Source organism: Sinohyriopsis cumingii, chromosome 11, assembly GCF_028554795.1.
Source record: "Sinohyriopsis cumingii isolate HCF-2022 chromosome 11, ASM2855479v2, whole genome shotgun sequence".
Taxonomy (NCBI): Eukaryota; Metazoa; Mollusca; class Bivalvia; order Unionida; family Unionidae; genus Sinohyriopsis; species Sinohyriopsis cumingii.
The window spans coordinates 110691278-110716547 of NC_142971.1; the positions used below are offsets into that span (position 1 = coordinate 110691278).

The following is a 25270-nucleotide window of genomic DNA, read 5'->3' on the forward strand; positions in this document are numbered from 1 at the left end:
TTGTTTCTACTGTATTAATATGTTTTGAGTGCACAGTACTGATACTGAATTTCATGGATATAAAAAAATCTAGAGTGGCATATGGGATTACTTGGTTAACGGAGGGAAAGACACTCAAAACGGTATTCCTCTGTGTTATTTTATTATAGAAAAAAAAATAAGTGTAACTTAATTTATGAGGATTTGTTAAATAACTTACAATAAAGCCTGTCTGTACATTAGCTTTACTTTTTTAAAGTACTATATACAAATAAGTTGTGAAATCTTCATTTCTTTAATATTACTGTTATATAATACTCTAATGCAATGATACTGTTTTATTTTCTTCACAATGTACCCACCCCCATTCCAATATTTGTGTTGCATTCTATGTCAGCGACTTCGGGGTATAAAAACCCCAAATCCAAGAAAACAGCGGGAACACTGCATAATTTCCAGTACATATCTTTTACTCACAATAATAAAGCTAAGCAAATAATATGATGTACAATAACATGTCAATCATCAGAACTGTGATTTATTTTAAATACTGTTTCATCCATATCAGCATCATGTTCTTCATCATTTTCTAGACTAGTAATCTACTGTCTGTAATTTTTCACAATTAATACATTAATATATTTACTGTTTGGCCCCTAGTTTCTTGTTCAAACTTTGTAAATTTATGTACCTAAGAAAATCATGATGTCTATACCTATAATTATTTTAACAACTGAATAAATAAGTGATAAAAACATGAGCAGGTCATATCAATGTTGTTTTGTTGTTATAGTTTTACATAATTATTTGTTTCTGTTATTTCTAATGTTAATTTGAGCACCAATATTCTTGTTGTGCTTGAAAGCATTGCAGGTCCATGCCAAGAAGGAGATACAAATTCAATTAACCAACTGACACAGTAGTCAGAAACATTCTCATGTCCTCTGACATGGTTGGATGATCAGTGACAGGTATTCATGCCAGACATGGTTGGATGATCAGTGAGAGGTATTCATGCCAGACATGGTTGGATGATCAGTGACAGGTATTCATGCCAGACATGGTTGGATGATCAGTGACAGGTATTCATGCCAGAAATGGTTGGATAATCAGTGACAGGTATTCATGCCAGACATGGTTGGATGATCAGTAAGAGGTATTCATGCCAGACATGGTTGGATGATCAGTGACAGGTATTCATGCCAGACATGGTTGGATAATCAGTGACAGGTATTCATGCCAGACATGGTTGGATGATCAGTGACAGGTATTCATGCCAGACATGGTTGGATGATCAGTGACAGGTATTCATGCCAGACACAAATATATCACATGATGAGACATCAGAGTTTTGACACTGATTTTCAGAAGAGATCACAAAAGATGGAGAGCAATGAAATATGATTGCAATACATATAGACACACAGTATATTGATAACTCAGTGTCTATAGAGTAATGAAACATGACTATATACATGTGGACACATTGGATATAAAAAAACACTGTGATTCTAGAGCAATGAAACATGACTATACATGTGGACACATTGGATAAAAAACACTGATTCTAGAGCAATGAAACATAATTGTTATACATTTGGACATATTCAAAATAAATAACATTGTCTCACACATTATAAAGAAACATGACTGTTATACATGTGGACATGCCAGATAAATATAACAATGTATATCTAATACTTTAAGTTAAGTAACATCTACATGATCATTTTATATTGCTTTGAACAGAGAGTTAAAACTGAAATTTCCACGCTGAATTTTATGATGGCAAAGAATTAAACTTTTCATCATTTCACTGATGTTCCTATCTGGTGTCTTGAGTGAAATGAATAATAAAAACCAGGGAGTAATCAATGGTTGCATAATTCACTGAAATGAAGAATAAATAACTAAACCCAGAGAGTAATCAATGATTGTAAAATTAACTGAAATGAAGAATAAATAACTAAAACCAGGGAGTAATCAATGGTTGCATAATTCACTGAAATGAAGAATAAATAACTAAAACCAGAGTGTAGTCAATGATTGTACAATTCACTGAAATGAAGAATAAATAACTAAAACCAGAGTGTAGTCAATGATTGTACAATTCACTGAAATGAAGAATAAATAACTAAAACCAGAGAGTAATCAATGATTGTAAAATTAACTGAAATGAATAACAAATAACTAGAACCAGAGAGTAATCAATGATAACATAACTTATTGAAATGAGGAATAAATAACACAAGCTATATGAAATGTTTAGCATTAAATACACAACTGATGATGATTAATATGAAATGTTTAGCATTAAATACACAACTGATGAGCATTAATATGAAATGTTTAGCATTAAATACACATTTACTCTTACTACAGTAGTTAAAAACGGCCTTCTGTGTTTGATAAAACAAATCGTATGAAAAGATCCAGGTGGTCATGAGCGAAACACAATAATTGTCATCTATTTTAGCAAAGTATAAATTGTACAGTGACTGTCTTTAGATGTAAGGCTATAGTAATAACAGAGATGCATCCAATTATCAAGTTCAGGATTTTAACAAGAAAAATCCAAAAAATGTTCTTAAAAAGAAAAAGTCAACAAGGTCACTGATACATAAAATATAAGCCATAAAGACCTCTTTTTCAATATGGATACAGTACATATAAAGATATGTCCCCTCACCAAGTTTCATGATTCTAGATATGACTGTGTGTACAGAGTGTAAAAAAATCGGTGGTCATGACCTAAATGCAAAATCTCAACCTAAGCCCATCGAATGTAACATACAGGTCACAATGACCTTTTTTGTATGCATACTACTAATAATGATGTGTACAATTATTTAGTGTAATGATTCTAGCATCAACAGCTAAATGCAAAATTTAACCAAAGTCAGTGAAGCATGAAATATGGCTCACAGTGATCACTTTGTTCAGTGTGGGTGTATTACTCATATTATTGCACTGCCTTATGAAGTTTCATGGTTTCTAGTACAACAGTTTGCATACAGCATGCAAAAAGCCTATGTAGTCATGAGCTAAAAGCAAAATCTTAACCTATGACAAAGCAAAAACCAAACCTATGACAATACCATCTGCAATGTTGGTCACTGTGACCTTCTTTTGTTATAAAGGTGTGGTTGTAATAGAAATGCAAACAACTATCTAGTTTGATGACTGTAACATGCACAGTACTTGAGAAATAAACTTAAAACACATAAGAGAATCAAAGTCATTGAAACATGAAATATGAGTCAGGGTGACCTAGTTTTTTGTGATGAGGTTGTAGTGCTCATCAAAATGCATCCTACCACAAAGTTTTATAACTGTAGGAATAACAGTATATGTACAAGGTGAATAAACATACATGGCAATAAACCAAACACAAAGACTTTGCCTAAGCCAGTAAAATGTGAAATGAGACTTTTTGTTGTATGGGTGTGGTATTAATAAAGAAGCACATATTGTTCTGATTGGATGATTGTATTATGGCATATTAGTCTTTAATATCAAATCAACCTAAACAGCTATACAGTGCTAATTAAAAGCAAAGTTTGAAAAATGTTGGTTTCCTACTCCAAACTGTTGCCTAAGATACAGGAAGAAAAAATGGTTGATGCAGTGAGGCAGTATGTATGTATATCTTTTTATATGTTGACATCAACACAAATGCCAACATTAGTATAATAACTCGATTTTTCTGGGACAAACAAAATCAAGGAATAAAATTGTCACTTTTTGAACTGAGTTACTATGGCATTCTTTCACAACAAAAAAAATTCAGGTTTCATCACATACCTCATATTTTTTCTTGAAATCTTCAGCCTCCTTTTGTGATTCAAGCAGTTTTGTTTCAAGGTTACTTTTCATATTACCCGTGCCTTCCTCCTGTTCAACAGCAAAAACAATAATAAAACACACAACTGAACTGGTATCAACTTTAATAATTAATTTTTAAAATGATCACATGTCAAAATAGATTTAGTTTCCATCAAGACTAGAATACCTTTAAATTAACAGTTTAAAAGTATGTAAGTTTGGTACACATGGAATAGAAAAATACAAGCTGTTATGGAATTTGTTTTTCAAAGAATTACTCACCAAAGAGTAAATAAATTCATCTCTAATTTTTTTTACATGTGCAGATAAATATTTGGGTTTATTTACAATGTGTACTGAAAATTTTAAGCTGGGAGATACTGAGTACTTGTTCAACTAAATTACTTGTCTTACAATGATTCTATTCCATTATCTACCATCGGCACATTTATTAGTTACATTAAAGCAGGGGATAGTGCCAGCAAAGAAAATTTTGTATTAAACAATATTTAAAGACAAATGCATGCTGGCAAATGAATTATAAAAAAGTACATAAAATTTTCAAGATAGGTTTAAATGTTTGTAATTATAATCAGTAATATCATCCATTATTGTTAGTAGATCATGAAGATTATGACTAAAAACATTGTTTTTAATAATAAAAAAATTCCAAGTAGCATAAATATTTGCTGTTATAATTCCTTAATTTCAATCATTAAACTGTATGATTGCATGAAAACACTTGAGATGATAATTTAATTATGATGCCACGATTACCAATATTTTGGTTTGGAAGTTAAATAGTACAGTGAAATCTCTAAAGACCACAACCTCAGAAACCTGAAACCCTCTTGATGTTGAAATAATTATTTGGTCCTAAAAATTTCCCATCTTTTAATAGTATTCACTCTGAAAACCAAAAACCTCTCAAAACCAAAAGTTTTGGTTGGTCCTGAGGGTTTTCAGATCTTGGGACTCTATATATATATATATATATATATATATATATATATACACACATATACACACACACACACTCCATTTCTTTATTCTGAATTAGAAAACTAGATGACCTAAGAGGGTCAACAATTTATAAATTAATACATATCAAAAAAGCATTGGCACAAATTTCAGAAGGCTACAAAATTTGAAAAGTCTGAATGTAATTATAATAATGAATCTAGCCCTTAATTTTCAAATAAAATTCTACTTTTAACACAAAAATTATTAAATCAACACAAAAATTATTAAATCACAACAGTAATACAAAATGTCTAAATATGTTCAGTTTAAATTCCCTTGAAAATAAATACCACTCTATACTGTCCATCACCCCTAATATGGCAGAATACCTACCGACTAAATTTCAGCACGAAATCATTATGTTGATTCCTCTTTTATTTCTGCATTAAAAATGTTTGCTACATACGGCAAATGTTTTCTATATCCAGGATTATAAATGCCCTTTTATTTAATGTTTAGACGTAGTGGCAATGAATTCTACTTCTTGTGTCCATCTTTTATGTTCAGATTGTGGAGGAGCTGTACAGGAAAGGTGGTTATATGGGTTGTGGGAAAATAATGATATAGAAAAATGACAAACTACCTTGCAATGGCTTTTTACTTAGGTACTAGTGTCATACATTAAGAAATAAAAGTTACTGGATGAAAGAGGCATGTCCTAAAATACCAGTGCAAATCTGATATTGCATATACATAACTACTTCAATGATTGCTTTGTTTAACCCTTTACCTCATAGAGCAAAGTTACCCAATGCAGTGCGCTATAAATAGAACACCTGTTACCTATTCGACTCCATATGCATAGGCCTGCCTGTTAAATGTTAAGCAATGTAGTGTATTTTACGTTTAACAGCAATTTGAACCATTTTACATTTTTGGTACACATTTATTATGTGTGGAAAAATTTAAGAGTAAAGTCCGATTGTTATAGCTGTGTAATTATTTTTCATGGAAGACTTTTTTAATGTGCTTTAAAATCTTGAGAGAACTTGTTCACCATCAAGTCAGTGAAGACATGTGACCAACCGTAGCTGCCAATTTTCATATTCAAAATTTACAAGTTTTCTGTCAGTGTCTGCATCACTAAGTCATCTGAATTTGATAATTTATAAAAACTAATTGCTGCCTACATCAATATCAGAGCCTTTACCTAAGTTATTCAAGCTTTCATAGTTGTGATTCTAATTGTGAAAACTTTGTAAGTACTGAATGAAATCGGCGACCTCCATTTTGGAGAGTGGAGATTACGACCCAGTTACTTTAAATAGCAGATTTTGACCAGAGCATAAACAGTGACCACATGATCTGATGTAATTGTCATTTGCAGAAATGAATGTAGTATCTAATAGGGGGTTTTCCCTGAAGGTGGCACAACAAAAACCTGCTTAAAATGGCTGATGTTTACAGCAGGCATCAAAAGGCACTTCCATGCGAATGGAGTCGAGGCATCAAAAGGTGCTTCCATGCGCATGGAGTAGAGGCATCCAAAGGTGCTTGCGTTAGGTAATGGGTTAAAAACTTTCTTTTAGTTAAAATGCTTCAGAACAAAGAAAGTGTTATTAATAATGTTTATAACTAACATTTTCCAAAGTAGTCTTGTATTGTAAATTAGTAATGTGATCTTAATCAATTTTTATTACTTTAAATTAAGTCTTTGCCATCAAGTGTCTATCACTTATCTTACATGTAGATGTATGATTTATGAAGAAAGATAAAAAAGAAGGCAAACTGTGTGCAACTTCAACAACAAATAGCATTATGTGTGACAAAATTGGTTGATAAATGCCTGGTGGCAACGTGTGTGAAGCTGGGGGAGAATGCATGTACTAGGGTAAGATGTTGTACATAGGAGTTTATCCTTCTACCCATGTTTTGAGCTGTGATTTCAGGTGTGAGGTTTGTTTCCCCTGATCTAGTTTGTATGCCTCCCAGTCAGCCTTCACTGACTCCAAGGTGGATATCTGTTGATGAATTGTTAGTTAAAACGAAACTAGTCACTATGAATTTGTAATATTCAAATACTAAATTCTAACAGAATATAAAACTGATGTTACAGATCCAGACAAACACAAATGACAAACTCAGCAATGTTTGAAGGCAAACAGTCTTGTAATATTTTTGTGTTAATTCATTACTGAACATGATGTACAGCAACATCAGTGTGTTATAACATTATCTGTTTCTTAAACTATCTACATGCTTTCATTTTTTAAAAATAAATATTTGCACATTTTTCTCAATCACCCATTTAAGTCCCAATTTCTTAGCATTTCCAGTAAATAAATCCAGATTCCTTACATAAAATTTGGCATACCATTTGCAGTTAGAAAGGTAAATTTAATAAACTCATGCAAAGCTATTGATGTTACTATAATTCATTTAAGCTGTCATCTAACCATCAGCAAAAGTCATTTCAGAGGTAAAAGATCTAACTAACCAGAGTCTTAAGCTGTAATTGAAGGTTGGCTATCTGTTTCTCCTTTTCTTCTGTCCTCTTTTCCAGATCAGATCTGAGAGTTTCCAGCTGTGATACCTGAAATTAACAGGTGTGGTATAAAATACAATGTGAATTTATTAATTTCTGTGGGTACCAATATTTTTGTGGTTTCAACAAAATATTGTTAACAGTAGCACATTTTTGTTCAAGTGCTTGTAGCTGAGATATGAATGACCTCATAGAGCAAAAGTGCATTTTTAAGTTACTTGACGGTGACGTGTTTTCTACCACCACATTGAAAGAGAAAGGCAGATGTATTTTGATGATTTAAATAAATTTCTAAATTTGAAACAAATGCTGAAAAGGTGAATGAGATTCATCTGAATGAAGAACATCACTAATTAATATCAACAAGCAAATCGGATGTTATTCATGGCAATCCTCAGGATCAGACTTATCGAGTTTCAATTATCAGTGTCCCTATACACCTTGTATCGGCCCACTGCGGATCCACATACAAGTGTCGGACCTTCTTCACAACCCTACAAATTCCCCAAGTCTCTCTTCCTGAGGTACTGCCATTGCCAAGTTTCATGCATTCACAACTTTGCTTTTGACCCCCAATTTGTATCAGTACTTAAATGTACTAGACTATTATGTCCATATACTTCATACCCACTTCCTACAGTGTATGTATGGAATATTGGCTGATGTTTGTTTTCATAGCAATCCTCAAATTCAGACTTGTAGAGTTTCGGTTATCAGTGTCCCTATATACCTCATATCAGCCCCCTGCGGCTCGACAAACAGGTGTCAGACACTCTTCACAACCCTACAAACTTCCTCAGATATTCCTTTAGAAACAATTCAAAGTTCAGCTGGTGCAGTGTGCTGTGACAGGATTTGCCCCCATTCTGCCACATGCATTCACAACTTTGCTTTTGACCCCCAAATTTGTGTCAGTACTTAAATGTACTCAACAATTATGCCCATATACTTCATACCCGCTTCCTACGGTGTATGTATGGAGTATTGGCTGATGTTTGTTATCATTGCAATCCTCAGGATCAGACTTAATGAATTTTGGTTATACGTGTCCCTATATACCTCGTATCAGCCCCTTGTAGCTCCACATGCAGGTGTCGGACACTCTTCACAACCCTAAAAACTCCCCCAGGTCTCTCTTCCTGAGGTATTCCTACAGAAACAATTCAGAGCTCGGCTGATGCTGTGGGTTGTGGCAGGATTTGCCCCATCGGCTGATGCAGTGGGCTGTGGCAGGATTTGCCCCAATTATGCCAAAGATTATTTGTATTTACAATAAAGTTTATACTGAACCTATGTATTGTGTGTTATTTAAATAAAGCAGTCTTATGGCAAGTATATATAAAGCAGTTATTTATGAGTGTTTTTAACTTCAGTTATAACAGCAAACTGAATGAACTGACTAAAATTTTCTACCTTGCTCTGAAGGTGTGACTCATTTTCACTCTTTCTGGACACAGCCTCCTGAAACAAGAAAAAAAGATAATATCTGACAGTGTTTCTCAATCAATCCTTGCTGGTGATCATGCATGTTTGTCAAACGTTCTTCCTCAGTATAATTAACTCCATTTTATGAATTCTTTGAAGTGAATTTGAAACCACCATTTGTACCACTCAAATTAAAGCTGTAGAGTATGGTAAATCTCATGATACTGGTCGAGATTTTGTAAAAATACATTCACTAATAGTCAAACTTAGATATATTTTATAATTTGGATAATTTCTAAATTCCTTTTCAGACTTAATAAAATACCGACTCTCCACTCAGATTGCTTTAAGCTAACTGAAACAGAAATATTTTAATACCGGTTAACTGCATCTGTTTTCAGTTACCAAAATATGTCCTTTTTGATTTATGCAAGTTTGTCATGTGTAAGATAAGGTCATATTGTCATATTTTATGAACAGACGGCACATCCTCATCTGACTGTTTTATGTACAAAGCCTGACAGACTCGTTGATTTTTAATAAACATGAAACACAGAACATTCTGTGGAATATATATTATAAATGTAATTATCATCCATTTTTGCTCTAGATACTGCACGATGAAAACTCTACCACTAAACTTGTGCCAAAGAATTAAATCTGTTTACATGTCACTCCTGTAGAAGCATAAGATGTCTTAAACTTTTACAATCTTTATAAAATAATCTAAAATCTAACTGGTTGTTTTATTTATTTCAACCTGCTGCACATAAAATCTATTTTTTAAACGCAGAAATAAGTACCAAAGCAATATGTCCTAACAGTTGTCTCAAATTTTTTTTTAGGGGCAAATTTTTCTGCAGTGTACCTTCTCCCGAGTCAGGTGCGTCTCAAGCGTGGAAATTTGTACCATTAACCTCTCTGCTGTATTCCTGCCTTCTTCCTGAGTTGTACGTAATTCACTCTGTAAGTAATTATGTAGAAATGTTAAACTAAACGAAGGATTGTAAACATAATTGGTTTATACCGCATGTAGGAAAGTCATCATTTTACACGAAATAACTTCATGAATGTGGTTCATGTCACCAAGGTCATGCTGTACATAAGTAAATACTAGAGATACGTGTGGTATTACCAGTTTACCATGGTATTTTTTTCTGGTGTAACATACCACAACGCTTTTTCACTGTAGCAATACTTTGGTAATTTCTGTCAGTAAGGAATGTATGGAAATTCCCCAGTAATCTAGTTACAAATTTAACTATATTAAAAGCATGTTTTGACTTTTCATGACAAAAATAGTTCCTAAAATTATAAAAACATTTTTTTTTATATAGAAAAGATATATTTATGACAAATTAATTTCAAATATTGCAAATAAAATTATAATCATTAAACTTTAATCACATGATTGACAAGTGTCAAATATATCAACATCATGGTTATGTGGGATTTTGTGAAAGATATTAGGCCAAATTCAACTTTTTGAAAATTTTAAGATTAAAAAAAGGAAAAAATATAATTTTTGTCATTATTTAACAGCAAATGTTTGGAGGAGTAGCAACAAGATTTTCATACAGGATGTCAGATAAGCACCATTTTTATACAGGACCAAGCTGACATCATAATAGGTCTTTGAATCAAAGCCAATATTAATGTGACCATCTATTCAGTTGGAGTAGGAATAACAAACTTTTCAAGATGACCGCTCAGTCATATTGACTACAAACTTGTACTAATGGAAACACGGACATTAGAAAGTGGACCATAAACCATCCCATAAACTCGACTATTAACAAAGTATTAACTATAAAGAAACTATTAATAACTACATGAAACAACAAAGCTGGCGATGGCCCACAAGCCGAGAACATGCTAAAACTGAAAACTGTACAATTTTAACCAATACTGCGAGTTACAATTTTTTTTTAAGGGCAATTCTTTTCATAGACTGTATGGTGCTACAAACCATAAATTTAAAACCTAGCAAACAAACAATCTGAAAGTGATGACAACAAAAACTCCTTTCCCAATCCATGAGAAAGGATTTTGTGCAATCACAAATACTAACCTACCTAATAAATGAAATTCACAGTACCTTAACAAATCAAACAAAACAACTACAATGGAAAAGTGACTGTAATATCTAGCTTATTCACAAACATGAAGTCAACAATTTAAACTGTACTTAAACACCCTACCCATGATACTTAAAATCCTCTGATACATAACTTCAGACCTTACCCCCTATAAAAAAACAAAAAAACAAAAAACAAAAGTGCATTCCCCTCCTCCAGGTAAATGAAAATGGACCAGACATATACAAATCCATAAATTATAAAGTCTGCTATCTCGAACTGTACCTTTTCCTTTTCTAATGCTTTTTGAATGGAAGCATTTTCATCTTCTTTTCTCTTTACTGTGGACTGCAGATCTAATATTCTTTGCTCCTGAGCTGAATTTTCTTCTAAGAGTTTACTTTTCTCAGATTTCAAATCATCCATCTGCAACAAAATTCAGTAAAAGGAATCAATAAAGTTGTCCTAAAGAATCAAAAACATTTTTAACAATTCTTCACTGTAACTAAGATTGCTGTACCAAGTTCTAGAATATCAAAACACACTTTTAACTCAATGGGTACACAAGGTAAAGATCATGCAGTTGCCACAGGCATCTTCTAGTAAAACACACTTTATGCTGACCCATAATGATTCATCTATGCAACAAAACCAAGAATCCATTTTTCATGCCTCTGTTCCAAATAATACAAACTGTGTCAGTGACTTCTGTGCCAAATATTTGCCCATGTAATGAAGTTTAACATGTATGACATTGTTATAATGCAGTGGCTGAGAGCCATAACTGCTGACCATGTTATGCACAGATCCGTATTAGGCATCAAACCACAATATAGCAGGAAAGATTGAAAATTTGGTAAATAATAATGTGTAAAAAAGGAAATAAACATATAATAATAAGCTTCATGTGGTTTTTCTTTCAACTCATCATACATTTGATAAACTAATTTAAATACAGTGGTTTAATATAATGATGGGTCTGTGTCATTACTGCACATTATAACAAGGCAGAGCTTATAATCACTGATTCCATCTTTCAAGTGTTTCTAATTCAAACTGGGTAAAGATTTGGTCTTTTGTAGTACAAGATTACATGTACTGTTGTTCTCAATTACATGTACTGTTGTTCTTAAATAATTTCCTGCAATAATCAGAGTACCTCAATCCTTTCATCTGAGAGAATCATGGATACCTACGTAAAGGTACTGAAGCTTTCAAATACCTCATCCTCATTATCATCACCACCATTATCATCACCACTTTTATAACAATGATCTACCTGCTTTTGAAGGTGACTCCTTTCTTCTTGTGAGTTCTGTTGCACTGTTTGAAGCTGGTCTTTAAGTTGTGAAATTTCATTTTCATGTATTTTAATGGTCTGAAATGCAAAAAATTTTATTTTTTAATATAATAACACATTTTTGACATAAATACATTTTTTTAAAAATATTTATAATGACACTTTTTGGGCATTAGTACATTTTAAAAATAATTCATATCAAGATTTTAGAAAAGAAGTTTTTGGAACCAATTACTGATTTAATTGTTGTTGTTGTAGGGTTTAATGCCATTTTTCAGCACAAGATAGGCTATACATGGCAGCCAGTATTAATGGTGACAGAAGAACCCAGAAAAAACCCGGAGAGAACCACTGACCCAAGAGAAGCTACTGGCAATTTTAACATCCTTACATTTTATATTTATCTTGTGCAAAATGTGCTCATAAATGGATTCCTGTTCCTAAATTTCTGTGCAATTAACTTTTAAAATATTTTAAATTCACCATTAGTTGGTACCACATGGCCATTTTTGTGTCAAGGTGTTGTAAAACATTACTACAGTCATAGTTTGACTGTTCAACTCACATCCACTTTGTTTTTATCACACCACCTTTGTTCCTGAATAATAAACACAAATTTATGTGTCTCACATCTTTACATAAAAGTTTAATAAAGGTCATAAAGTTTCTATGTTTAATCTTAACGCAATACCTATCTCAATTAAAGTTGCAAACTGACACATCTCACTATCTCATGAAATAGAAGTCACAATGATCTAATTCAGGACCAACAGATCTTGACTCCTAATACATTATTATACACTTCCTCACCATCTTTCTTGTCTGAGAGTAGAGGCAGAAATATTGATTGCAACAATGAAGGTAGCCAAAGTCAATGACAGGTGAAATATTGGTTACACTTGCCAAGGAAGAGGTTCAAGGTTCTGGACTCAACCAGATGCATTCCATCAAAATTTCTTCACTAGCAAGAAAACTGAATAAATGCAAGCATTAATGATAAATGTTTAATGAGCAAAGCTAGAAGTGTGTAATTATGCACATAAATTTAGACACAACTTAAATGCTTTCTGTTTCTGCATACAATACAGGTACATGTATGATGATTACCTTGTCAAGTGTTTGTTTTGACTGGGACAAATTTTCTTGAACATCACTTAGATGGATCTGTGTGCTGTCTAAAACTTTCTGAATTTCTTCTTTTGACTTCTCCAAAGCACTGTTTTCTTCATTCTAGAAAAAAAATCAAAAGGCTTTAAGGCCTGGCAAGAAAAATCAATTTTACAATAATATTCTGAAGAGAAAAAACCCATATTATTGATCAAACTTCATTTAAAAGAATATCACCGAGACAATCTGTCTAAAAAATATTTTAATCTTAAACATTTTCATGAAAATCTCTCTAAAATAAAATAAAAAAATGTACTGGATGATTTAAAAAATAAAATCTAACATATTTTAATCTTCTACTAGAGCAAAGATATGGTTATATATCATAGACAACACAAATAAATAAAATCAACTAATTACTCATAAAATTACACACATTTAACTACATAGGAAAATCAAATTATTTTCAAAAAGTTACACAGAATTAAATATATAGGAAAATCACATTACTGATCATAAAATCAGACACGATTCTTAAGTCAGACTAACATTCAAATTGTGATCGTCTATCAATTTAATTCAGTAAAAAACACAAGCCAAAATTTGTGCATAAAACATGAAGCCAATAAAGAAAACTGCTGCTTCGAATCTTAACAGCATTATACAATAATCTTGGTGGATAAGGATTTCTTTGGATACAGATGTAAAGACCACAAAGAATATAAACTGAAAGTTCAGATTAACTTGACTTTTTCCCCTCTGTATTTGAATTATGTACCATATATATTTGCTTATAAGTTCAGTTTAACTGCAAAGTGCAGAGACCCAGAACTGGCATCGTATAATGCACCACCAGACCTGGGTCCATGCAGTTTGTTGGAAATAATCAAACATCAAAGAACCTGATCTGCTGACATAATATGCAATGGCAGATCAGGGTCTATGCTGATTGCAGTTGGAACTGACTTGTAATCAAGTCAAAATGGTAATTAATATCAACATAACTATTGTGATATGGAAACTACAATTTTTATAAACATCTTATACATAGGAAAATAAAGTTTGAATTTTACGATTGTTGTAAATTCTGTAGGAAAGAAAAGGGTAAAAGTTTTAAACAGTCAGCCCGAACTCTCTTCTCCCTATACAGCAATTTCCTAAACTGACCTACCATGGTGTATCATGGCAGATACAGCAACCTGAAGAAAAATTTTACCAAAAGAAAGCTAATCTGTAAGTTTAATATCACAGCCAACATTTTAGAGAAGGACTTGCATGCAGAGCCACTATCATTATTGTCCGACTTATGCTAAAATTAGATACTGTACATTTCCAAGGCTGCAAACATTTTGAGCATTTTAAAAGAAAACTCACCCTCTCCTTCAAATTCTTGGTAAGATCAGCTTCCTTGTGTTTTAAATTCTGAATTAATTCCTTTTGTTCCTTAATATTAGCCTCACTTTCCTTTTTTAGCTGCAAACAGAAAATATATATGTGGGTAAACATTGCACCTCTTGCAAGTACGATTTCTTAAATGCATAGTTACTGACTACAGTACAGTGAGACCCATCAATAAAAGACAATCAAGGGCAAATGGGCATGCACATATATACCATACCAATAGGGCATGCACATATATACCATACCAATAGTAAAATGACAAGGGATCTAATGTGTATCTTAAAATGTTGAGTGATACTTAGGTTTTGGGAGTGTTGACTCAGAGTTACAAGAACATCATACATTTTGTAAAAATGATTGATTTTCTTAGCTCCTGACAAGCAATTAGGCTTAATGGAATAAAGACTTTGAAATGTGAACTGTTTTCAATTCATTAAGGACATAGGCTGCCAATCACAAAAGTAGATCATCAATTCAATGTAGAGTAAGGAGTAAACTTGTTTTCTATCTGATGCTCATACTTTTCCTCTAAAATATTTAATTGAGGTCACCAGTTTTGGATTCACATATTACAAATCTGTAGCCTTAAATGTTGCAACTTCACATTAATCTTCCCTCAGAGGTACTCAATTTTGTTTTGACACCATGGTAAAAAGTAACTCATATGTATTAACTCTGTCACTGATTCAAATACCTTTGGATTGCTTCCAATGTAATTTTCCTAAGCTTAAATCCTCTACTGACTTCAGGCTGAAGAGTTATAATTTAATTTTATGTGTTGGCTTGCCACAATTTATTTAATCTCAGAAAAGTAAATTGATTTGGCTGATATCACAGATACTATGAAATTGTTCTGTATGTCATACGATCTTCATAGAAGGCAATTTATATATTTTATACCAATGTTCTGTTGTGTTTTTATTTACTCTCAATCTGATAAAATCAGAAAGTTTATCATAGTTCTCTTTGATTATTTTCATATTACCACTAACTGACGATATCTACATTTTTAGAGTAGATATAGAAAATGTCTCACTAGTGAAGTGGAAACATTTAATCACCACTTGTGACAATGCAAAATGTTTCCACTTCATGAGTAAAATATTCACTTATATTTATTAAAAAAATATTTTAAGGGCAAAAACCTTCATTTTGGAAGGATATGTTTCTCAATTCTGTTAGTTTGATTAATGTACCAGGACATTTTACAAATTTATATATATATATATATATATATATATATATATATATATATATATATATATATATATACTTCAAATTGTGTATTTTGCAAAATAATTATTGTTTTCATACAAAAATAACCAGATTTTTTATTTTGTTAACAAATTTCTTGTGCAGATTGATACAGTAAGCATTTTTTTTGGGGGGGGGGGGGGACTGTAGAAACATGACAGAAAAGTCCAAACAGATATAAGAGTGCAACATCATTAAAGAACAGATTTCAATGATTTTGAGTTCACTTGAACAGATTTTGGTTTCTATTTAAGTGAATTTTTGTGTGTCATCAAGCTTTCACCCTATTCTGAAAACAGGTGATATACACAAAATCTGATTGTCACTTAATACTGGCTTGCAAGTGGTACTAATCAATGCACCACTACATAATAAAGCTGTCAGCGGGTACCCGGGTACCTGCCCATAATCAATGCACCACTACATAATAAAGCTGTCAATGGGTAACTGCCCATAATCAATGCACCACGACATAATAAAGCTGTCAATGAGTACCCGGGTACCTGCCCATTGATAATACCCTGGGTAATAAAATGGGCAACCAGCTACCTGTTTTTAAACCTACCCCCACAGAAAACAAAACATGTTTCCAAGTTCAGATCAAAGATGCCAGGCAACACCAAGAGAGACAAGACACAGAATAATGATTACAGTTTGAGGCTCATGTCGTATGACAATTGACTGCGGTGCATTTATCCATTGTTAGGCTTCAGTCTACTTTCCTTATTTTCTATTTACAGTAACTGTATATGAAACAGTTCTAAGAAAACAAATGGGTTTCTTGAATGTTCAACCATGTGTCACAGATTCATTAAAATTCAATACAAACATATGTTGTGGACCAGTCTAATTTGAAAAAAGAATGGTACCAGATATTAATCAAAACCGGCTTTATAGATGTGACTCATGGATATTATGACTGAAAAATGTTAGAGGACATGGATTTTGTTAAACTTAAAAATATGATGCATCAGGAAAAGGACAATATAGAGAAGAATTTTGTAGTGATGTAATAAAGCATTTATCATTCATGGATTTCACAACCATTCAGCAAAAGTCAGACGTGATTAGCTAAAGTGAGTATTATGCATAAATAATTTATCAGTTTGTTTTGTGTCTATACTCTCATACCAATCCACATGGATTTAGTCAATTTGTGACAAAAATTCTTTTTTTCAAGCCTGTGCCAAGAATTTTAATTTATACTTCTGTGCTGAATGTTTAAACTTTTTAAAATGCTGACTGTCCCTTTAGCTTTTAACGTTTTTATTTGTTGGACAACATTTCTAGCTAATGCTATAATTTAAGAGCAAAGGCTTGATCATATCAAAGTGTGAAGATTCCATTGTTGTGCCTGTCTCATATATAGTCATATTCAAAATTTTTACAAGGCAATAACAAAAGGTAGCTTAAAAAACTTTAGCTGCGTCCCAATTTTCATGGATTTTGTGGCTCCTCCAAACCATGAAATTAAAGACCCAAAAGAGCCACATGTAATGCAGAAATAAACCCCACTCCAACCAGTTTCTTAGGTGATTCATTGTTAGCAAACAACAAAGGTCAGCTGTTTGATAGTCAAACTTCATTAATGTGACAAAATATTATCTTTTAAATTAAAATCTTACTAAAGCTCACTTTTCACAGATATTTGGACAAAACCACTGAATAAACATGATAATGTCAATCAAGGTTTTTGGTACACACATACATCTGTCATATAAACAATTCCAAAATGGCAATATTATACCCTAAGGCCAGCTTTCTCAAAGCAATGGACAATTAGAATTTATCTTTCACACGTTTTACCTCGATGTTTGTATTCTTATGAATTTGATAGAATTATCTGCAAATATTCACTTATCATGTATCACCTTACATTTTAATGCCTATTAAGTTCATCTGATAAAAAGAACCCATCATCCTCAGTGGCATTTTCTTTTTCCCCTCAGGGTCTCTCTGCATCAACCATAACATATCTATGTGCAAGGCTATTACTCCAAATGCCTGGGCACTAAATAACTACTTGGGTTGCAGTTCCATAAAATATCAAACCAAACCAATGACTGGTTTCACATATCAGCAATAAGAGTTCTACGTCGTAGTACTCTCGCTTCATTTATTTTTGTGTGGATACATTTTCATGCTTTTATATTAAAAAAAGACATTTACATTGTTAATTAGAGTTGAGTATTCGCCATGATCGAAGATTGCATATTTATAGGAATTTTATTTTGTGAATTAACCTCTACAATTGACAAAACATTCATACCAAGGTGGATCAAAAATAATTCAGCAGTTTTGAAGTAAAAAAAATGGTTTTTCATATGGTTGCTATGGAAGCCATGCCATTGGTGGGTGAACACATACCACAGCATATATCAAACATTCCTAACATTGTTGATTGAATCTGGCTTGGTCATTCATGAATTGAAAATAGTTTTTTTTTACCTAGTTTCTAATGAAATCATACTGATGCTAGGGGAGTGACACAGAATACAATTCTGATTTTGTAAAAAACATTTCTACCAAGTTTGAACAAAATTGTCTCAGAAATTCTAGAGAAGCTGAAAATAGTTCTTCCATATAGGTGCTGTAAAAGCCACATCACTGCTAGATATGCCACCCTGGAAAAAAAATTCTGATCAAGAATTTCATGAGAAACAATGCTACCAAATTTGATCGAAATTGCCTCAGCCAATGAAGAGAAGTAATACAAAATAGGTTTTCAACTTGTTGCCAAGGAAGACACATCATTGCTATGGAAGGAACCCTGGACAAAATTTTGCGAGAACCTGTCCTAACAAACATTCTTGCCAAGTTTGATTAAAATTGGCTAAACCATTCTGAAGATGACAGTAGGTTTTCAATATGGTTGCTATGTAAGCAGAACCACTGCTTAGGAAGCAACCATAAGCATAATTTTAATAAAGCATTTAACCCTATACTCTAAGCACATACTCTTATAATCCTTATAAAAACAACAATAATAAACGATTTACATGGATTTAAAGTTATTCAGTTAAAAATAAGAGTTCCTGTACTTTTACTATTAGATCACCTTTTCCAGATCTTGTTGTGACTGTGACAGTTTTCCCTGCGTGTCTGTAAGTTGTTTCTGACAATTATCCAAAGATTTCTGAATTTCTTCCTTTGACTTCTTTAAGGTATTAAGTTCTGTTACCTGAAAATATTTAAAGACAAATAAGTTTTGGGCTGGCAATGTTGCCCTGACTATATACATACCCGGTTTATATCTCTACTAGTGATGTTGTTGCGTGCCTGAAGATGAATGGTGATACTGCTACTTCTTTATGATATCATAATGATATCTTGCTTCTGTATTAGCAATGAGTTATTTTCTATACAACACAATGAAGACACATGCCTGGTTTGATGGCCAAGGTTTCAGCCTGCAGAAAATTCATTTTATTCCCACTCCCTATTACCTGAAGACCATTGCAATCTACATCTGACAATGTCCATTACCTGAAGTCTGTTGCTATCTATATCTGAGATCACTCCAGTGGCTTAAGTTGTTAAAGCATCTGCCTTGGATGCGGGAGGTCACGGGTTCGGACCCTGGCTAAGTCATACCAAAGATTTATAAAAATGGTACTAATAGCTGCCTCGCTAGGCGCTCAGCATTAAGAGGTTAGTGTTAGGATTGGTTGGGCTGGTGTCAGGATAATGTAACTGGGTGGGACATCATGCTACATGTCTAATGAAGGCAGAAAGGCAGGGATAATATACTGTATCCCCTGTCCAATGATCCATGGAACTGAGGCAAAGTCTTCCAAGGTGGCATGGTAGGAAAAAGAGACAAGGCCAACTCACCACAGGGTAGTAGTGGTCTCAAAGTGCCATAAAAGTTTACTCAGAATAATTTAAACATAGATGAACTTGAACAAGAAGACCACACTTCCCTTGTGTTCGAAGGTTGGGTCTCTACATACAATTTCCCACCACCAAAAATGGCAGAAGATCCCTCCATTATAGAGCTGACAACTTCCCTCAGCAATCCCATTCTGGAAATTTCCATATTACAAAAGCCATGGAACCCTCCCATATGGAAGCTAGCAATTCCCTAAATCAGACAGTGCTGTAGATCCCTCCTCAGAATGGAGGGGGTCTTCCAGTAAAGTGGAAGAAGCAGTCTCATCTTTCTAGCCAGCAGGCATGTCAATTTTCCTAAAAGTCCCATACCTCACCAGGGCATAGTCAACAATCTGGAAACCATTTGTGCATATATACACAGCACATGCTTAGCAGATGGGTTATGTGTCACAAGCAGCCTTTTTATGACCACATTCATGCATGCCTTGAATGCTGAGAGAAAATACAACAAAGAACTGGAACAAGAATTGGGTAGGTAATACCTAAAACTAATTACTAACAAAATGATGAAAAATGATAAAGCACCACTTAACTAACAAGGTACTCAAAACCCTCCAATTCAACTAAAATGCACACATATACACTAAAGGACTGGGAAAAAACAAATGCAACACAAAAAGAAAATGGCTCAAGACAGAAAAGCCAAAAGATGACTTAAATGATTAAAATGATGAGTGTCCAAGAGACCAATAAGAACCGGCTGGAAAAGAAGGATGTTATTTTTTATTGAAGTTTACTAAGATATCAGACTGGGATCATGTTATTTTAATCCAGATCTACTAATTGGTGGATGGAATCTCCTTGGACTGGGGACAAGCACCCCAAATAGATGCAACAACACAACAATAGCATTTAATGCATTGCAGCTACTAAAAAAAAAAATTAAAATTAAAAAGTTCACTAAAATTGAACACTGCATACATTTCTGAACATATGGAAATTGTTTCATTGAACACATACAAAGTGTTAAATAAGATAATTTGGCATCTAATGCCGTTGAAGGCTAAAAATGTACACACTGTTAAACCTTACCTTTTCTTGTAGATTCTGATTAAGACTGGTTTCTTTTTCTGTCAATTTCCCCACTTTTTCTTGAAGATTTTTAGCTTCTGATATACTTGAACTTTTCAACTAAATGAAAAAATAAACCAAATAAGAATAATCAAAATTAAAAAGTAATATGTAGAACAAGAAGGTACTTTTGTAAAACAGTACAAGGCAAATTCATTTATTTTTAGGGGGTATCCATTTTAACGGTTTGGGGTAAAATTACACTTTCATACTTTTATACATACTTAAATTTATGGACAGGGGAAGAGGTCCTACCATGTCTGCAATATAATAAATAAATTTCTCAATATAATAAACAACATGTCTCCGTGGATCTTCAAAATTATTTGGTTTGTAGCAGCTACAAAGTCAAGAACAAAAACTTGTAGCCATGAAAAAGTGATTTCACATTAGTACAACTGTTTTAAAAATTGACCGTATCATTTTACACAATTGATATATATATATATATATATATATATATATATATATATATATATATATATATATATATATATATAATTCAATTGTGTAAAATGATAAGGTCACACACACATATATATGAACACACACATGCATAATAAACCCCTTAATCCCGACTATTTTGTTCCCATCCTTGTCATTGGGATTGACAAGGAATCATAGTCAATCACTCAAAAGAATAATCGAGAAACTTGTACCCAGTTCTGAATTGGATACCAAATCTTTCAGAAAAACTGTGTAGATAACTGATGCTTCACTGTGTTTTATGCTGCATCATTAAAACAAAAATTATACTTAGCTTATGAAGGTGTACATAAATTTTTGTTTGCAAAACACCTTATGTAAATTTAAATTTTGCCAAAGTGGGTAATCTGTCCAGTACTAAAAACCTGAACAGAAATTTCAAGACAAGTAGTTAACTCAAATCTCAAACCATGGGTTACTCAGGGAATAAATGTCTGACAATTCTGTCAGTATAAAGCATTTTAAGTCTGTATTGGAGATCATCAAAGAAGTGTCACATTCTTATACAATGTCATTAAAATGCAAGAAATGGTTCAAACAAGCGGTACAATATTCCAAATTCTTTTTAGTGAAAATTAAATGTTGCCTCTTTCAATAGACTGTAAAACATGTGATGCTGACTTTTGACCTGTAGTGTAATCTAAAATCTTTTCTCTTCCAAGATCAATCCATGTTCAAACTCTAATAACATACCACTAGCAGCAGAGAGGGTGAACAGACCATAGAATTCCGACAAAACAAATAAAACAAACAAATAAATCATCTCGTAGAAAGGTCCAGATTTTACAAATGAACTTTCCTTGAGATGTTTATTTTTGCAATGACCGATTGTGCTAATAAAACCTCAGTTCGAAATAGTAGCTGAAAAAATAAAGTACTCTACGTGTTTATTTATTTCTTGTTTATTTTTTTGACGACCAACGTTGGTAGGTACCCTCTCTGCTGCTCCCCCTGTTACCCAAATATTTTATCAATACCCACACGATATCTTGTTCTTGGATCATGTAAATTTATTGTTATAAATCCATGCGGGGTAGCTTGCGCTCGTGAGAAGAAATTTTTGAATTTAATTATATCCATGTCACCACCACACCAGGTTTGATGAATATTTCGCAACGTGTGTGTGTCTACGCCATTAAACACAACTAAAATGTTGCAGTTGTCTCTGATCACTTTTGGTATTTGTGTATATCGTTGAGTAACATAGATCACGTCTGTATTTTTGTGTCTCCCTCGGGAAAATATTCTGGCTGGATTTGATTGTTTATCTAGCATCACATCGTCGTATACAACTAAATTATTAATAAATCCGTCTATGGAATCTACGGATGGTGCTTCATCAATATCGGTTATAAACTCTATAACATCATTATCTTCATCCAGTAATCGCGCGTTTTCATTGAAATCTTTAAGTACATCATAACATCGTTGATCATCAACGGATGGTGCTACTAAATACAACTTATCCCATTTCAACCATCTCATTATCAGATTAAGTAATAATTGCGTCTTACCCGATCCAGATGGTCCTATGATAATCATTCTGATGGAATTCGGTAGCGCAGGATGATGCTTAACTGGCTCTCGTTGCCGAGTTGCTGAGAAATCAATTATATCCATATATATTATAACATGAATTTATATTGTTTACGTTGTAGAGTTAAAACTCCAACTACTGATTTAGCCACGGTTATAACAAAAAACAAAAAAATAGCGTACGGTGGAAAATGTTCTATATGCGGTAGAAAGAAATTTTCGTTTTTACCTAATAAGCGCGGTGGTGATATTGCTAATTTGATGTCAAAGTTTCCAGGTGCTCCATGGGCTAAATACAGCGGAGAAAAACATCTACCAGGATATAATTATTGCGGTCCTGGTACCAGACTTGATATCAGGCTCGATGATCAAGATCAACCAAAACCAGGCGAGGAACCAATAAATGCTATTGATCGAGCTTGTCATGTTCATGATGTAGCTTATAAAAGTAAAAATCTACAAGATAGGCATATTGCAGATGTAAAATTAATTCATTCATTAAATTCTATAAAAAATAAAAATATTAGAGAATCATTAGCTAATTGGTTAGTAAGATCCTCGATGAAAGGTAAATTAGCGATTGGGGCTGGTAATTAATAATGGAATCAATTTATTATTCACCGAGAGGATACTGGAGAGGCAAAGCAGCAATTGGTAAACTCGCTGATGCAGCATCGGTTAAACATTCTACTGCTAAAACGTGGTTATCTAAACAAGCAATATGGCAAATTTATCTACCACGTCCTAAACAAATTCAGTACTCGTATTTCGATGTCAGTGTTCCTAATGAAGTTCATCAAGCTGATATTCTGTTTTTACCGCATGATACTGTACGTGGAAAAACGTACAAATACGCACTAACCGTAGTTGATGTTGCAAGTAGATATAAAGAAGCAGAGCCGCTATCGGCGAAAACATCATCTGAAGTAGCCGATGCATTTGAACGAATTTATCAACGAGGACTCGGACCACAAGGTGGTCTACGATGGCCACAGCTGCTACAGGTTGATCCTGGTAAGGAATTTCTTGGTCCAGTATCATCGTTGATGAAACAACATAATACCAAAATACGACGAGGTCATACTGCAATTCACCGTGATCAAGCAATTGTTGAGCGATTTAATCGAACACTTGCTGAGCGGTTATTTGGATATCAATACGCGAGGGAATTTATTCAGGATAAAAGATCTCGCGAATGGGTGGCAAGATTACCAAACGTGATAGCTGCATTAAATAATGAGATCACACGAACAACCAACATGAAACCCATTAGCGCGGTCACAAAAAAAAATATACCAACACAACGGAAAGATGCTGGAAAACAAAAAATATTAGGTGATGTCACAGTCAGATATTTATATGAGCCTGGTGAACTTGAAGGTGGTAAGGCGAGAGCAACTGATCCTATTTGGAGTGTTACCACACACAAAATATCTACCGTGACAAGATCCACTGGAAGAAATGTAGGCGTTTCTAGACCTGCAATCTACAGATTAGATTCAGCTGCTCCTCAACGTGGATTTACACGTGAACAACTACAAATAATTCCCGCGGATACACAACTACCGCCGCGATCACTCCGGTGATTTCGATCACTTAACTAGCGCCAAGGGTGCCCTGCACCCCGACGTCGATTACACTCAAGACAGGTTAACATGGTATTTTCTCGTGTATGACCGCGACTATTATCTTTTCTATCTACGGTAAATTGTCTTGAATCATTACTCGAATACCGCCATAACATTATACAATTACAACTTGCGCAATGATTGTTCTGCTGCTGTTTTAACTTAATAATAAATTCAACATCAAGATCAAAGTCACGTTTATTTTTTTTGTCAGATTGTTTGTATCCGATTAATTTTTTTCTTATTATATCATCATCGATGATGTTAAATTTATCAACGATTTCAGGAATTATGATTCTACGTAATTGAGATATATTTCTGACCCTCGATACCGCTAAATAAACTAAATTTGACCACTCGATGCGATCGTCTACAATCCAGACTCGTGTATCAGAAATAGTTAATCCCTGAGACGAGTGGATTGTCATGGCGTATCCCAACACCCATGGAGATTTGTCAGCGTGTATTGCATCTTCGACCACACTGATATCAACGGCGACAATATCATTTAATACGAGAATCTGTTTCCTTGACTCTGTCAAGGGTCCTGGAATATCAACATTAATATTCTGTTTTCGTGTATCTGATGGTCTATAACACAACGGTACGGGTAGTTCTGAATATTGTTCTTTATGTAGCTGAAATAACTGTTGTTGTAAAGCGTCTCTGATTATTTTTCTACTTGCTACGATCAAATCGGTGGGTCTCCATGAGTTCAAAAAATCACTCATTGATGTCTCTGAGATCACTCCACGTATTATTTCACACTGAATTTTGT

The 25270-nt window shown here is 33.5% G+C and overlaps 1 protein-coding gene across 7 annotated transcripts in view; it reads right to left on the reverse strand.

The window, feature by feature from the left end:
• The window catches only part of LOC149789290 (uncharacterized), a 163096-nt gene that overhangs the window by 46351 nt on the left and 91475 nt on the right, over window positions 1-25270 (reverse strand). For 6 of the 7 annotated variants that reach the window (XM_089975487.1, XM_089975489.1, XM_089975486.1 and 3 more), the window contains 11 exons: window positions 20804-20902; window positions 18936-19058; window positions 14597-14695; window positions 13223-13345; window positions 12095-12193; window positions 11101-11241; window positions 9606-9701; window positions 8726-8773; window positions 7265-7360; window positions 6693-6788; window positions 3784-3873 (listed from right to left, as the gene is read on the reverse strand). In XM_089975487.1, the coding sequence (XP_089831613.1) occupies window positions 3784-3873; window positions 6693-6788; window positions 7265-7360; window positions 8726-8773; window positions 9606-9701; window positions 11101-11241; window positions 12095-12193; window positions 13223-13345; window positions 14597-14695; window positions 18936-19058; window positions 20804-20902 (1110 nt within the window). The remainder of the gene's footprint in view (window positions 1-3783; window positions 3874-6692; window positions 6789-7264; window positions 7361-8725; window positions 8774-9605; window positions 9702-11100; window positions 11242-12094; window positions 12194-13222; window positions 13346-14596; window positions 14696-18935; window positions 19059-20803; window positions 20903-25270) is intronic. The other variant, XM_089975488.1, reaches the window with a different exon arrangement.